Consider the following 14,979-nt stretch of genomic DNA (forward strand, 5'->3'; position numbering starts at 1 on the left):
AATAGTATGGTTCAATCTGCATTCAGATTCTACAGTTTTTTTTCTGGATCTTGAGAGCATTTTCCATCATGAGTCCTTTGGAATTGTCTTGGGTCATTGTGTTACTGAGAAGAACTAAGTCTATCACAGTTGATCTTCACAATGTTGCTGTTACTGTGTACAATGTTCTCCTAGTTCTGTTCACTTCATTCAGCATCAGTTCACTCAAGTCTTTCCATTGGGGGGGGGGGGAAGGCAATTGGGTTTAAGCGACTTGCCCAGAGTCACACAGCTAGTAAGTGTTAAATGTCTGAGGCCAGATTTGAACTCAGGTCCTCCTGACTCCAGGGCCGGTGCTCTATCCACTGTGCCACCCAGCTGCCCCAAAGTCTTTCCAGTTTTTCTGAAATCTCAGGCATCTGATTCTTTTTCATCTTACCTAACCCAAAGTTCAGCATATTGTATTTAGAGGATCTAGATTATAATTTCTTTTTTTTTCTTCTTCTTTTTTTCTTTTCTGCAGAGCAATGAGGGTTAAGTGACTTGCCCAGAGTCACACGGCTAGTTAAGTGTCAAGTGTCTGAGGCTGGATTTGAACTCAGGTCCTCCTGAATCCAAGGCCAGTGCTTTATCCACTGTGCTACCTAGCTGCCCCTAGATTATAATTTCAATTTTGCCATTAAGTTGCTTATAATTATATAAAAGTTAATTGAATTTTTCTGGACCTAGCATCAATAAGGAATGGAGTTTAATATTTATTTTGCATATTTGTATAATTCTCCCCAGGTGGCCTCTTTCCCTGATGTAATGGTTTTTCCCAGAACCTCCCTTTAAGGAAGGCACCTAGGTCAGTCATGTCTCATTCCTCTTCAGGCTGTCCTCCTGCGAGGTACCTTTGTCTCCTTCTACCTCTTTCTTTTCAGCTTCCTTTAATGGGTTGTCATCTTCCATTAGAATGTAAACAGGAAGCATATTTCTACTTGGATGTGTACTAAGCGTCATGAGTTCAGGGTCTATGTTTTATTCACCTATATATCTCCCACCAAGAGCCTAGTAAAGTCAACTGCATAGAATTGACACTATCTGTATTATATGTTTAGTTATATAAAGGGTATATATAGATATAAATACACATGTATTATATATTTGTATATACTATGTTTGCATATAGTTAACACATGGTACTTAATAAATACTTTTTGACTGCTAGTAGAATGCAAATTCTTTAGACACAAGGATTATTTAGTTTTCTTCTTTATATCTTCAATAGTATCACAGGCCCCTACAAATGGTAGGTACTTGATAAATCAATGTTGGATGAAATTGAATGGTTAGACTAGATTTTCTCTCTGTTCTAAAATTTTTTGAAGGTACCTATCTAACATCTGACTACCTTCCCAGTGACTGCGAGTCAAGGGTCTCATTGGACTGCTGGTTTGATCACCTTAATTTGTTTGGACTTTGAAGTTTTTAGGAAGTACTTTGATGCTTTAGTGTTAGCTCATTGATATTACCTCATGAATATTCTCTCCAAAGGGAAGACTGAAATCTACTGATGCCTACTTGTCAATATCATCTCATAAATCCTCCATAGACATGCTAGGGCCTTTCTCTGGCTTTCCTGTGTAGCAATGGAACATATGGGCTGTTCATCTGTTATTACCCTTCATTCCTGCTATATGACTGGTCCACTTCTTTTTCTGGTGGCATATCACTGATGATATCTTTATGGGATTTCTTGTGTAGAGTTATTTCTTGATAACATGCTGTAGCTGATCTGTGTCCACCACATATCTTTTCATTAATCTTAGGACACTATATTATCCTAAATGTATGTTACTATCATTTCTCATTTTCTTAGTCAATGATTATCTTTTCCTATGAGTATTTCAATTCAAGAAAACATGTCACTAAACTCTAAGCTTTCATATTTGGATGGTTTAAACATTTAAAAAATATTATCAAAATTAAAAAAAAATGTTATCACTGTTTTCAGGAACCAGCAACTTATGGCTTGAATTGGAAATTCCACCTGATAATTCTACAACTCATACTGCTTCATTCCCTAGCATCTGATTAGGCAGTGAATTTCAAAAAGTTGTCATTTTGGTCACTCCTTCAAGTGGAGAAATTGACCTTCCATTGTGGAAGGACACAGTAGGCAGTGCCCAGAAGGGGGAATTTCCCTTTTCCCACACAGCAATAAAGATTTCAGTAACAATGGGAAGATTCTCTGTTACTGGCATCCATGGGTTTTTGGCTGTAAGAAAGGTTAGTCATAGGTTAAAATGGAATCAATGCCATTGTCTTCCATTGAATAAACCCACTGATCAGCAAGTTAACTTCTGAGACCAAATCAACATTTACTTTCCAGGGTGATAAATCTCAGTTTTCATCAGAGGGTTCAAACACATGCAGCCCAAATCTCCTACACATAATTCGTACCAACATAAACACACACAACCTTTGAACACAGAAGGCGGTAAATGTTTGCTTGATCTATTTCCAACTCTCACCTATACTTTTGCCTCAGAGCTGTTTCCTGGCAATACTATCCCCTTTTAAATGTATCCTAGGATCATAGAGTTAGGGTAAAAAGTCATAACATACCTTGGAGATTATCTAGTGCAGGAGTTTTTAGAATATTGACTGTGAATTTTTTTTTTTAATTTTGACAATTGTTTCAGTATAATTAGTTTCTTTTGAAGCATATGAATTTTATTTTACACATTTAAAAACAGGGGTTCATACTGTGAGAAAATAATTAATAATGAGTTTCTTGGGGGGACCCAGAGATCAGTTTCAGTCCTTTCTCCAACCCCCATCCCCCACTCCAGAAAGTCCAGGAAAAACCCAAGGGTACAAAAGAAATGGAGATTGATTCTTTTGTCTAGTTCAGTGAACTGGTCGGATTCAACCACACCTAGATACTGACCTTTGCCTTTGCCCCTCAGGGAGGGTCTCTTCCATTATGTCATTAGTTGAGTTAATTTTAATTTAGACCACCCTCAAGTCAAGTTCACCAATGGAATTGAATGATGCTAACCAATTAGTTTTGATCAATGTATAATGACCCACCTCTATCAAAAGAGGAGAAAACACCTTGACCACTAGAGGTTTTCTTTCTCTTGGCTCCCTGAACCCACTCCCTTGGCTCAGAATGCTGTCTCTTGGTGCTGCATGCTCTCCTTCTTAGGACAGTGTAGGTTTTGTAGGGTTTCTGAACTCTCCTTGATACCACATGCTGTCTCTCTGAGAGACAACATGGGTCTGGGGCTTTTCTCCTGCTTGTGCTGTCATGCAGTCAATACTTTACTAATATATAATATTAATTAGTAATAAATGCTTACTGCCAAAATGGGTACAATAACAATTAATACAGTAATAGCAATAATTCTAGAAAACACAATTTAGCACAATAATTTAAAAGACACAATAGGTTTCAGTGAACTGCTGAAGAAGTCCATTATATTAAAAAAAATTTTTTTTAAAGAGCTTCTAATCTAGTGTACTCATTTTATAGGTAAAGATGCCAAACTCCAGAGGGCTATAGTGCATAGTCTAAGGACACACAGGTAGGAAACATCAGAGCCAGGATTGGAGACCAGGTCTTATGACATCAAATCCAGTGTTCTTATCATTGTCCTATAATAAGAAATATCACTGGGAGGAGCAATATGCATCCAGTGGGACTTCAGGGTGCATGCTAGCCATTTTCTCCAAAGACACAAATGGCTTTCATTTTGTTTGTGAATGCTTTAGATGGTGAAAAACGAATTTATCTTTGATTTGAGGATTAAACATCGTCCATGCATTGTTGGATATGATCTGCCTGATAAAAACTGATATTGGGTTGGTGAAAAATTTTAACAGATCCATTATACTTTGGTGATGTATAGTCTTTCTCTAATTTGATTTTTGATTTTTTCCTATCCTTGTAAAAATGTGCTTTTCACTAGTGTATTTTTAAAGTTTGTATCCCTTTAATCAGTTCATTTATAAAAATTATGATAAAGATCTGACATAATGTTTACTATTATAGTCTTTTGTTGATTATTTTCAAAAATGAATTCTACTTTCTGAGGTGCTCTGTAACCCTGTGGGGTTCTTTGAAGTTCACTGGTCAATTGTGTAGATAGAGATACATAGACATATAAACTTCAAATGCATTGTCTAATTCAATAAGAGTTCATTAATTTTCTTGTTCAGTAAGCACCTACCATGGGTAACGTACTGTGATTATCACTGGAGGAAGACAGAAGGATAAATTACAATCTCTTTCCTCAAGTTTATGCTTTAGTAGAGGGAGATAAGACATATTCACAGATAAATAAAATTAAAATCGAATCTAAGTTCAGAAGAACAATATTCACTGCTATAAGAGGAACAAAAACAACAATAGATGACAACCATAAGATCATAGATATAGACCTGGAAGTAACTTTGAGAGGCAATCAGGTCCGGCTCTTTCATAGCAAATATTGCACGTGATTTGTAACACAGGGATAAGTGAAGCTGAGGGTTGGTTTTTGGATTGATGCAGTATGTTATTCAAGCAAACCATTTTGATTAATACTTCAAGCAATAAGTCTGTGGTGGAGCACTGTGTACCTTAGCTTTTCTTCCCATATAAATTGTAACAGTCTCATTAAATGGTTAAGATCATCTATTGTAAGTGAAACAACTTTCAGCAGGATGTACCATCTCTTTTACTAAGAGCTTTGTCCTTGTTAAAGACACTTTTGTGAAAGTTTTTATTTTCAGATCAAAACAATGAAGTAGATCAGTCACACTCATGGTAAAACCTGTAAATTTTTTTGGAGCAGAGGTGAACTGATGAAATTATTAGCATCTGTTATTAGGCCATCCCTTGGGAAAACTAAGTATAGAAATTTATTTAAATTAAAACATCTCTAGGAATATTAAAAAGTTAGTAGTAGAATCAACCCCATCAAAATTCATACCTAACCACCTGAAGAAAAAGTAGTGCTCAAATTAGGACAACATTTTTAGGCATAGTTAATATATTTGAAAAACTTGAACTATATTAGTATTATTAATTTATGTCAATCACAAAATATATTCACATTAGAAAAATAGCAAGTCATGAAAACAAAATAGTGATTCAGGACATTACTGATATTATTTAGTACTTACTAAGCACTTAACGTTTGCATGGCACTTAACATTTCCAAGCACTTTACAGAAAATTTATAAGCAGGAATATACAGACTCATAAATATCAGTCTTGCAAATAATTTTTGAAAATTATTTGGCTCATAAAAATGGTTTTGGCCCACAGAATTGCATTAGTTCCACCCTTATGCCAACACAATCTAGTCTCTTTTTCCCACCTAAAAGGATAGGTTAGAATTAGGATGAGGACTCTGCATATTTCTGTAGCCCCCCAAATTTACTAGTTCTAGACAAGAACACATTTCTATTAAAAACTCAGTGAAAAGAATGCTGAAAAAAAAGAGGCATTGATTATTGTTTCTTTTTACCACATTACCTAATTTTTACCTAATTCTTCTTGGACCTCTCCTGATTTTATAGGATCATTGACTTAATAGTGGAAGGAATCTTAAAGCACCTTTAGACCAAGCCAGTCATTTAAAGAAACTGGAGCCCAGAGAATTTAGATGATTTACCCAGAGTTACAAAGGAAGAAATTTGGAATTATACACAAAACATTAGTAAATAGTGTGTGCCATTTAGTTGAGGTATACCACGCTAGTCGATCCAAAAGAGAGCAAAGAAATAAGAAAAGAAAATATTTGTAGCAGTTCTTTTTTGTGTTGGCAACTGTCCCCCCCACCCCCAACAAGATTTAGAAACCAAAGGAATGCCAGTCAATTGAGGAGTGGCTAAACAAATTTCAGTGCATGAATGTGATAGAATACTGTTGTGTTGTAAGAAATTAGGAAATATATGATTTCAAAGAGGCATGGACAGAACTGATACATAGTGAAGGAAGCAGAACTAGAATAATACATACTCTAATATCAGTAATATAAAAAAGGAACAAAAATCTGAAGGTTTTTATAAACTGATGAGATATGAAATGAGTAGAACTGGGAAAACAGGTCATACAATATCAATACTGTAAAGACAAATAACTTTGAGAGTTATAAGAATTATGATCAGTACAATAACCATCTTTGATTTCAGAAGATTGATGATGAAACATGCTTTTTACTTCCTGACAGAGAAAGGATAGATTTAGAGTACAGAATAAGACCTAGCTATTTTTGTATTCAGGGGCAGCTGGGTGGTACAGTGGATAGAGTCCTGGGTCTAGAGTCAGGAAAATCTGGCCTCAGACTAACTGGGTGACCCTGTGCAAGTCATTTATTCATGTTTGCCTCAATTCTTCATCTATAAAATGATCTGGAGAAGCAAGTGACAAACCACTCCAGTATCCCTGCCAAGAAAACCCCAAATGGGGTCATGATGAGTTGGACACGACTAAAAAAATTTTTGTATGCGGCCAATGAGGGAATTTGCTTTGCTTGACTGCATATTTGTTAGAAGGAATTTTCTTTGATTTTCTCTCTTTTAAAATTTTCACTGAGGTAGAGAGGGAGATGAAATAGATTTCTGTGAATTAAATTTTTAAAAATAGAGAGATGGAGGGGTGCTGCAGATATGGAAAATAGCATGTACTTTCAGATTGTCAACATATTATTAGTTTTGCTTAATTGTTTTGCTTGGTTATGAAACCTCTTACAGAATCAAGGTAATTGTAAATTTTTTGTAATGTAAAAACAAAATACATTAATAAAACAAACAACAAAAAAGGAAGTAAATAGCAGGATTTGGTTGCCAAGTCAAGTTTTCCTATTCCAGAGCTCATTAAAGGCAGTAGCTTTCCAGTGTACCTCATTGCCTCTTGGTCCTTTGGTATTACTTTCATTATTGACAAATATTTCCCCTGCTGTAAGGAGAGGAAGAATTGTTACCTCTCCCCCTAGCAAACACACACCTTCTGCTTCCTGCTGTTGACTTAGCTTCCCAGTGACCAGATTCAGAGTCAAAGAGCATCAGAAAGGAAGAAGAGAGACAAGGGAAGGCATGCTAGAGATGAGTTGGTATAAACTCATCTCTCGTCAAAACACCAAAAGGAAAGCCAGTTGATTCCAAGGACCCAATAGTAAAGCTCCCAAGTCTCTCTGTTTTCTAGGTGCCCTGTGGTCTCTCCTCCTGTTCACCTAACTCAGCATCCAAATTCCAAGAGTGTTTACATAAAGGAAACATTTAGAATTTCTCAAAATTGTGGTATGAATCTCAAATCATGGTCTATGCCTTGTGGTTTATGATCCAATACTGGACAAGCTGAGTGGAGAAGTAGAAGGAAGCTTTGTAGGGCTCTTTCTGATGCACAACTGCAATTTGTTTGGTCTCCAATGTTACAAATCCTGTAGATTTAATTAACGTTTAACTAATTTTTTTAAAAAAAGAACATTACCTCAATAGGAGTTTTTCTCATGTATGTGAAATTTGATATTGCATTGTCTTTACAAGATAAAGCAATAAATCTTGCAATGGAGTTCTTCTCAAAGGCTCTGACCACTTTAACAACATAGACACAGCAAGTTGTTTTAGTAGGTGTTTTATTTTTCCTTTTTTTGATGTAAGATTTCAGGGTGCTTATTAAGACATTCTGTACTTTATGGGCTCTTTCTTGTGTTTTATTGCAAGAAATAAATAGTTGTTATTAGGTATTGAGTTTAAAGAGTTTGTCTTAATGGCATGACTCAATTATTTGATTTTAATGAGTTTTTTCCTTGATGGTTTATCAGTTCTTTATTTTCATAGATGTTAAAAGGAAGAAAAAATACACAGCTTTGTGACAAAAGCATTTTACTATCCTGCTATGGGTTGGACTTTTGTTAACTTTAGAGAATTAATTCAATTGCATCAAACCCAACCATTGTCCATGTTAAACAAGATCGTTCAGGAATTTCACTTCAGCCCTATAAAGATATATATCTAAAACGGGTTGGCTGGTTTTATGGCCAACTTAAACAAGAGGCTCAGCCAATATCCCTCTTGCCTAATTCAGGGCTCCCATCTTTTAGCTTGCAAAATTCAAGGTATTCAGGGAGAAAGTCCAAAGTATTTTTCCCCCAATACATAGTTACAGCTAATCATTTTTGAATATGACTGTGTATAGTTACTACAGCTCTTTAGGATCTAGCTGTTCTTTCTCAAAATTGTAGGCTTTTTGAAAAAAACCTGTGAAGTGTTTGGGATCTGATACAGAATGAAATGCACTGTGTAACTGTCTGAACACAAAAATAGTGTATTTTAGGTGTGGGTAGGATAATTACACAACTCTTTTTGCTCACTCAGAGTTGGAATTTGGCCAAATAGAATTAGTTTTTGGTTCTATTACTTCCTTAATCTGTCCCCATTAATAAGGACAATTCTAAAAATAACCCCGTTGCCTGTATGTTTGAGGCAGTGTGTGGTCTATCACCACGGTTACACATTTATAATTCAGCTGACTCTTTGGTTCCTATTCTGCAACAAAAGAATGCAGATGTTAATTTGATCTGAAGCCTGTTTATACACTGTATTTTATAATGTATATCTAAGGATAGAGGACCAAGTTTTATGAGACCAGGATTTCTGTCAAGTTCCCACTCCACCCTACTCTAATTGGGGCTGACCCCAGAGCTGAATAAAGAACAAAGAGTTCTGCAACTAAAGTATCTCATGGCATGTCATATCTTGCCCTCAGTAAATTGGAAAATTTATAACTTTATCCAGTAAGTTTCTGTTAGATAGTGCAACTCATCTCCCAAATTCTTCATAAATGGAAAACACATTAAAAAAACTAAAAAAAATCCCTTAATCACAAATCCAAAACACTTTCCCAAGAATTTAGTTTTCACTAAAAGTAATGAGGTTATATTTATCACCTGGTCTTTGAGGCCTACTATTTAGCAGGCCTGAACCAAGTCTCCTTTATAGAGAAGACCAGAGAGAAAGACATCGACAGCCCATGATATTAAAGCAAAATATTGTTTAAGGTTTGAAAAGGGATTTAGTAATGCTGATGAGATTAGCATGCATAGCAACTAATTCCCTTAATTTCTAATCTGGTATTGCATTTAGTGACTGTCCAGATCTCAGGCTGGATCCTTTCTTAATAACAATAACAATAATAATAAACTAGCACTTTCATAATGCTTTAAGGTTTTCAAAGTGCTTTATATAAGTTAACTCTTTTCTTTTGAATTACTTAAATAGAATAGAAATATAGAATCAGAATTTCTAGAATTCCATTTTCCTTGATCTCAAATTACAGTGTGATAAGCAATTCTAGACAATTGTATTATTATCAATGCTTTTTAGGAAGAGATTCTTCTGTCTTTGTCAGTTACTTGTTCTAGTGGCAATGAATTGTTTTTCCTTGGGCTAATATGAATTCAAATACTGACTCTACTGTTTATTTAGTATTTTTATGTGCACTTGGGAAAATGTAACCATTCCTGGGTCTCATTTGGACTAGATGAATGCAGGATCCTTGCCACTCTAAATCTGTGATCTCCAACCCTTCGGTATTATTTTCTTTAGTTCAGAAATCAATATAGATGAGAAACAACAAATGTGAATGATATTTTCTCTTATAACTACCACTTATGATTCTATTCAAGAACTCTATTCTTTATTGAGTTATGGAGGTGATCCTGGGTTCTTTTAAGCTTTGACAGGCCTTAACAAACTAGAAAATTTTCAAGTACAGTGCTGGTGATGCCTCTTGTTTGAGGAGTTTCAGAGAGGTGTATTATCAGATTTTCCATAGGATAAGAATGTTTTTGACCACACACACACACACACACACACACACACACACACACACGTGATCATCTACTAAGCCACAGAGGGGTTGCTTCAGAGGGAGAATACCCATGGACAAAGACACAGTTATTTTAATTAGATATACATTCCATATGATGATCATATGTAGATTTGAAGATAGCTCACATTTTTATAATACTTTAAGGCTTGGAAAATGTTCCACACATATTATTTCATTTGATCCTCACAAAAGCCCTGTGAGTTAGACACTTATTAACTACAGTTTGCAGAAGATTTATATAGGGTTAACACTACTGGTAGGTGAAGCATGATTTGGTGAAAAATGAAGTAGGTAGAAGCATGATTTTAATCTGGGCCTTTCTTACTATGAGTCCAGAGAAATATTCCCCCAAGCCTATCTTTCAGACTTACAGGGTGGATTTTGTGATTTTCAAAATTGAAAGTAAAATATTAGGAGGATATAAATAGATATTTTAATTTTTTTAATGATTTCTGGAATCTAACCAATTCTTTATGGTAATATAAAAATGTTTGAAAGGGAAAGTTACCTGATATGGCATGGTATAAGAATGAAGCGTTATTTGGAGGAAGTAGAAGCTTATATTTGAATTCTAATTCTGACATTTACAATCTGTGCAACTGTGAGCAAGCAAGTTAGTTTCTCTAAGTCTATTTTCTCTTATCCAAAGTGAGGGTAACATGGCCTATAGAAATTATCTCACACGACTGTTGCAAGTATCAAATGAAATTATATATACACATATAATATTATATATTATATATAGCACTCAAAGCACTATATAAAAACCAGGTATTACTATTATTGATAGTAGTAGGCAACTAGGTAGAGCATTAGATAGAGTCCTAGACCTGGAGTCAGGAAGATCCGAGCGTAAATCTGGCCTCAGAGACTTAGTAGCTGTGTAATCCTGAGCTGGCAACCTCTGATTGCCTTAGTTTCCTTAACTGTAAAATGGTAATAACATCTACCTCACAGGGTCATAATGAGTATAAAATGACATAATATTTATAAAGGCCATAAAGCACTATATACATGCTAGTTATTATTGTTATTATTGAGGGCAAGTAGGTGGCTCAGTGGATAAAATGCCAGGGCTGGAGTCAGGAAGACCTGTGTTCAAATTTGACTAAAGACACTTACTAGCTATGTGACTCTGGGCAGGTCACTTACCTCTGGTTGCCTCAATTTCCTCATCTGTAAAATGAGCTAGAGAAGGAAATGGCAAACTACTCTAGTATCTTTGCCAAGAGAACTCCAAAAGGGGTCACAGAGTCCCAGGATTGGAGATGACTAAACAACAAAAAATACTATTATTAGTGATGATGATGATGGTAATAGGTTTTTAAAACTTCTTAGTTCCACTTAATTAGATTAAATAAACTATTTTAATGGTGTAGATAACTAGAAAGAAATAACATTCTTCTTCACTCTTTATAACTGTGCCTTATATATGCCACTCTAGGTAGACTAGGAATTACAAGTTATAAAATATGATGAAAATGCTGGCCTTATCTTCAAGGAAAAGAAGAATCAAAATGAAATTTTAAAAAAAATGAAATGAACAACATGAAATACATGCAGCTACAAGATGAACTGAAGACCTTGTTCTGAGATAGGATTGACTGTTACAGTGCCTAATATAAGAGTGTAAGACAGGTCAATTGACCTCAAAGTCTAAATGATTGGCTTCTGATTTGGTTAAAATGATGCTTATGTGAATCACTTAAAGTGTTAGCCACATAATTAGGTATGTGTGATGGAGTCTTATGCAAACAACTCCATTGTGTTTAGATTGAACTTCTTGAGTTCCCAGAAATCATATTCGTTGTCTCTTCTTGCTTTGAACAGGGCATAATGATTACATGTGTCCTGCGACCAACCAGTGCACCATTGACAAGAACAGGAGAAAGAGTTGTCAGGCCTGCCGACTGCGAAAGTGCTATGAAGTGGGCATGATGAAAGGGGGTAGGTACCACCTGTCCAGGACCACACACTCTACACTTTATTACCATATTATCTTGTACTTGTTCAGTGTCAGAGGCATAAGTGAGATGAATTTAGTTATCATACTTTTAATTTCATTTTTAGTGAGAGTATTATTACTAAAAAAGCATCACAATCCATCACCCAAATATATAAACACATACATACATGTATAATTGTACACACATGTATATGAATGTGTATGCACACATGTGTATATGTGTGTACATGTATGTATGCATCTATAAATGTGAAAGTAGAATTTAAATTCCTTACATGATTATTTCATGTTCCCTCAATGTGCTTTAAAACAAAGGTGTGGATACCACATTACAAAAGGAAGGAAGAGACCATTTTAAAAATCATCTTAGAAATGATCTTTCTGTTACCACCTGCTAGTATTTGGGGGTGGGAAACTATGCTTAAAAATGCCTTGTTCTTCTCAAAATCAAGTCTTGCAAGTGAAAGAACAAAGTACTGTATCTTAGAAGAACCTGGGTCTTTACTGAAATGACTGGCTATCATTCTATCAATCAAACCATGTTCATTTTATAATTCCTGACTCAGTGCTAGGCATAAGATACCTATTAAATATTAAATATTCTCAAGTTACATAGGAGTATAAACACGTTCTTCATCTCTGCCATTACACTGTCTTTTAATTTCTTTGTGTCCTTCTTACAACATTTAGCAGACTGCTCTGCTCATAGTGGTATTGAACAATTGTGTGATTGAGTGCACACAGTTGGAGGCTTATTTTGGTTAACCTAGTCTCTATCCTCATAAGCACATGTTATGATACTTCGTTGTTATTTCTAGGATTTAACCTGAGTGGATACCCCTGCCCCCAATGTAAATTATAATTCCTCTACAAATAGCTGATTTCATAAATTATTGTACCAAATTCAGATCATAGCATCAAAGAGCTATAGCTAGAAGGGACCTCAGAGATTATTTCGTTCAAACCACTCCCTTCCCTTTTATTTTTATAAATGAACAAACTGAAACTGAGAGATAAAAAATGACTTGCCCAAGGTTATACAGGTACAAAGTGGTGGAGTCAGGATTTGACCTCATTACCTTCTGGTAAAAAACCATTCTGAACCCAGCTAGGCTCATCCTTGGATGACAGAGAGAGACAGTCTGTCTCTGTCCTCATACATTTACAGTATATTCCAGGACTTTGCTACACTTTTGTAGCCTTTGATAACACAGGCTTGCCTCCACACAGCAATGAGGGATCAGGTTAGGGCTTTAGAAGAGATTACAGTATAGCCATGGGGACAAATGTAGGGTTAACATATAAGCAGATAGAAAGGAAGTGCAATGTAGTGGGCCTCAGAACCATGGACACCTGGGTACAAATTCTACATTTGAAATATACTGGCCCTAGGCCAATTATTGAACTTCTCAGTGATCTAAACAACTCTCCAAGACTATTAAATGCAGTCTCCATTGGGAGAGAGAGTTCCCTATGGCAATATAAATATAGGACTAATCCCTATTGCTATGTCTATAAACAGTCAATAAGCATTTTTTTTTCCTCGGGGCAATGAGGGTTAAGTGATTTGCCCAGGGTCACACAGCTAGTAAGTGTCAAGTGTCTGAGGTTGGATTTGAACTCAGGTCCTCCTGAATCCAGGGATAATGCTTTATCCATTGCACCACCTAGCTGCCCCTGCTATGCCTATAGACAGATAGATACAACGTGTACAGAAGTGCATTCAGGACAGAAATAGGACAAGAATTTTGCTTGACATCTGTGCTAATAAGAAAAAAGTGTCCTAATGGAGGTGTTAAATTGTGATTTTAAAAAGGGTAATATGGAAAACAGGTTTGAACTTCTGGTTTGACAAATAAGAGGTAGCTGGCTGCTTAAAACATTCAGAAGGACTTGAACAAAAGGAAGAAGGAGAGGGAGGAAGAACCAAGTGTGGGAATAATGAAAAGATAAGCCTGGATAGGACTGAGGGTGTGGGATGATGTAAGAACAGTAAGGAAATTTGCCTGTGGTCAGCACTGGGGCTCTGTAGCTCATTGCTAAATGCAACATTTGAAGTAAATTTTCCATGATGCATAGATGGATTGTTTGATTTACACATTGGATGAACTATGACTACATGTCGAGTGTATAAAAAAGCAGCTTTAATTCAAAGAGTAATTAATTCCAAGAATTTTACTGCTCTATTCAGAAAATGACACTTTGAGTCATAAACAGATTAAATATTTAAGGAATTCATCTCTCTCTGAGCTGTTGGAGAATTAGTAAGACTTAATTAAACTCACAAAAAGCTACTTAAGGTAACTTGATATGTGACAAGAATTTAATAGTTATGCGAAAGAGCTGCAATTTGAAACAGTAAAAGTCCAAGTTAAATTGCTCTGCTTTCTGAGCTTGTTTCAAAACAGCTGTTTAAATTCCCCAAATTCCCCCCAGAAAGCCAAAAGTGTCCACTTGTTGAGTCTGAAACTAGCTTTTTTTTCTTTGAGGAGGCCCAAATGGGAGTGATATTCTCTTATGGAGTCTTTCCATCACCCAAAAGACTTCTGCTTTTCTACGATATTCTATATGATGTGTGGATATGTCTCTTGGTTCAACTTAACACGTTTCCTAAGTTGAACAAAAACTATCACCACCATTTAAAAAGAAAAGGAAACATAAATGCAATTTAACTGATTGTTTCCCTTCTACACAGTTTGTCATATATCTCTACTGAAGGGTGTCCCCAAAGGCTTAGTGCACTTTTAAGCTGTTATAGCTTAGATTTTGGGAAAACTCTGAATAAACACACACATATTTAAATATTTATTGATATGACAGCTAAGTGGCATAGTGGAAAGAGAACTGGCCCTGGTGTCAGGAAGATAAATTCAAATATGACCTCAGATACTAGTTGTGTGACCCTGGATGAATCATTTACCATGTCTACTTCAGTTTTCTCATCTATAAAATGGAAAAGCACTTATCTCCCAGGGATGTTTTGAGGTTCAAATGAAATAATATTTGTAAAGGGATTTGCAAATCTTAAAGCAATATATGAATGCTAACTATTCTTTTTTATGCAATTTTCATTTACTCTTGTATTCTACTTTCCTTCTCCTTTTCCCCAGTACTGTCTCTTAAAATAAAATAAATAAAAAACAAAAAAGAAAAATAAGCAATT

At 35.5% G+C, this 14,979-nt stretch overlaps 1 protein-coding gene across 1 annotated transcript in view; it reads left to right on the forward strand.

Moving 5' to 3' along the window:
- ESR1 (estrogen receptor 1) overlaps window positions 1-14,979 on the forward strand; it is a 531,109-nt gene that overhangs the window by 276,524 nt on the left and 239,606 nt on the right. The window contains 1 exon segment of the mRNA XM_043999817.1: window positions 11,681-11,797. Within this exon segment, the coding sequence (XP_043855752.1) occupies window positions 11,681-11,797 (117 nt within the window).

Source organism: Dromiciops gliroides, chromosome 4, assembly GCF_019393635.1.
Source record: "Dromiciops gliroides isolate mDroGli1 chromosome 4, mDroGli1.pri, whole genome shotgun sequence".
Classification (NCBI taxonomy): Eukaryota; Metazoa; Chordata; class Mammalia; order Microbiotheria; family Microbiotheriidae; genus Dromiciops; species Dromiciops gliroides.